The 630-nt window shown below is 53.8% G+C and overlaps 1 protein-coding gene across 1 annotated transcript in view; it reads left to right on the top strand.

Annotated features, from left to right (window-relative positions):
- Positions 1-630, top strand: part of NLE1 (notchless homolog 1 (Drosophila)) — a gene marked incomplete at its 5' end in the record, with an annotated part of 6205 nt that overhangs the window by 5454 nt on the left and 121 nt on the right. The window contains one exon of the mRNA XM_009704716.1: positions 410-569. Within this exon, the coding sequence (XP_009703018.1) occupies positions 410-569 (160 nt within the window). The remainder of the gene's footprint in view (positions 1-409; positions 570-630) is intronic.

The following is a 630-nucleotide window of genomic DNA, read 5'->3' as shown; positions in this document are numbered from 1 at the left end:
CCTATAAATCAGCCTTTATACTGATGAGCTTGGGTTTCATGTCTGTAATTTTAACGGTCCTTGTAAATCCAGGCTGCTCAGAGAGAGGAAGGACACATCTGTACAGCAAGGCTGTAGTGTTGCCTGCTGGATAAGGGCTTCTTAGCAGAGGAGCTGAGATGAGAGCTGTCCTCTAGAAGGCTCTGACCCCTCCTGGGAGGGTTTTTTGACAGACTGAACCACCTATGGACTCTGTATAGCAATGCAGTGCCTCCTGTGTGCTGGCTTGGGGTGTGCTGGGCATCCCGTGACTGTGCTTGCTTGCTCATTCACAGGTGGAGAAGAAACATGAAGGCTGGGCAAGGGCAGGTTAGAAACAAAGCCAGCTGCTTGCTCCTTTAACAGCTTCTTCGTGCCTCCTCTGCACCAGGTACCTGACGTCGCTGAGAGGGCACGTCTCGGCTGTGTATCAGATCGCCTGGTCAGCAGACAGCCGCTTGCTGGTGAGTGGGAGCAGTGACAGCACGCTGAAGGTCTGGGATGCCAAGATGAAGAAACTGGCCATCGATCTTCCGGGCCATGCAGATGAGGTGAGGTGTCCGGTTGAGCCAAGGGGTTTGAGAGAGGCAGGAACGACTCTCTCCCAGCGGA

This window comes from Cariama cristata, unplaced genomic scaffold (assembly GCF_000690535.1).
Source record: "Cariama cristata isolate BGI_N322 unplaced genomic scaffold, ASM69053v1 scaffold6337, whole genome shotgun sequence".
NCBI lineage: Eukaryota > Metazoa > Chordata > Aves > Cariamiformes > Cariamidae > Cariama > Cariama cristata.
This window is presented reverse-complemented; position numbering and strand designations above follow the sequence as displayed.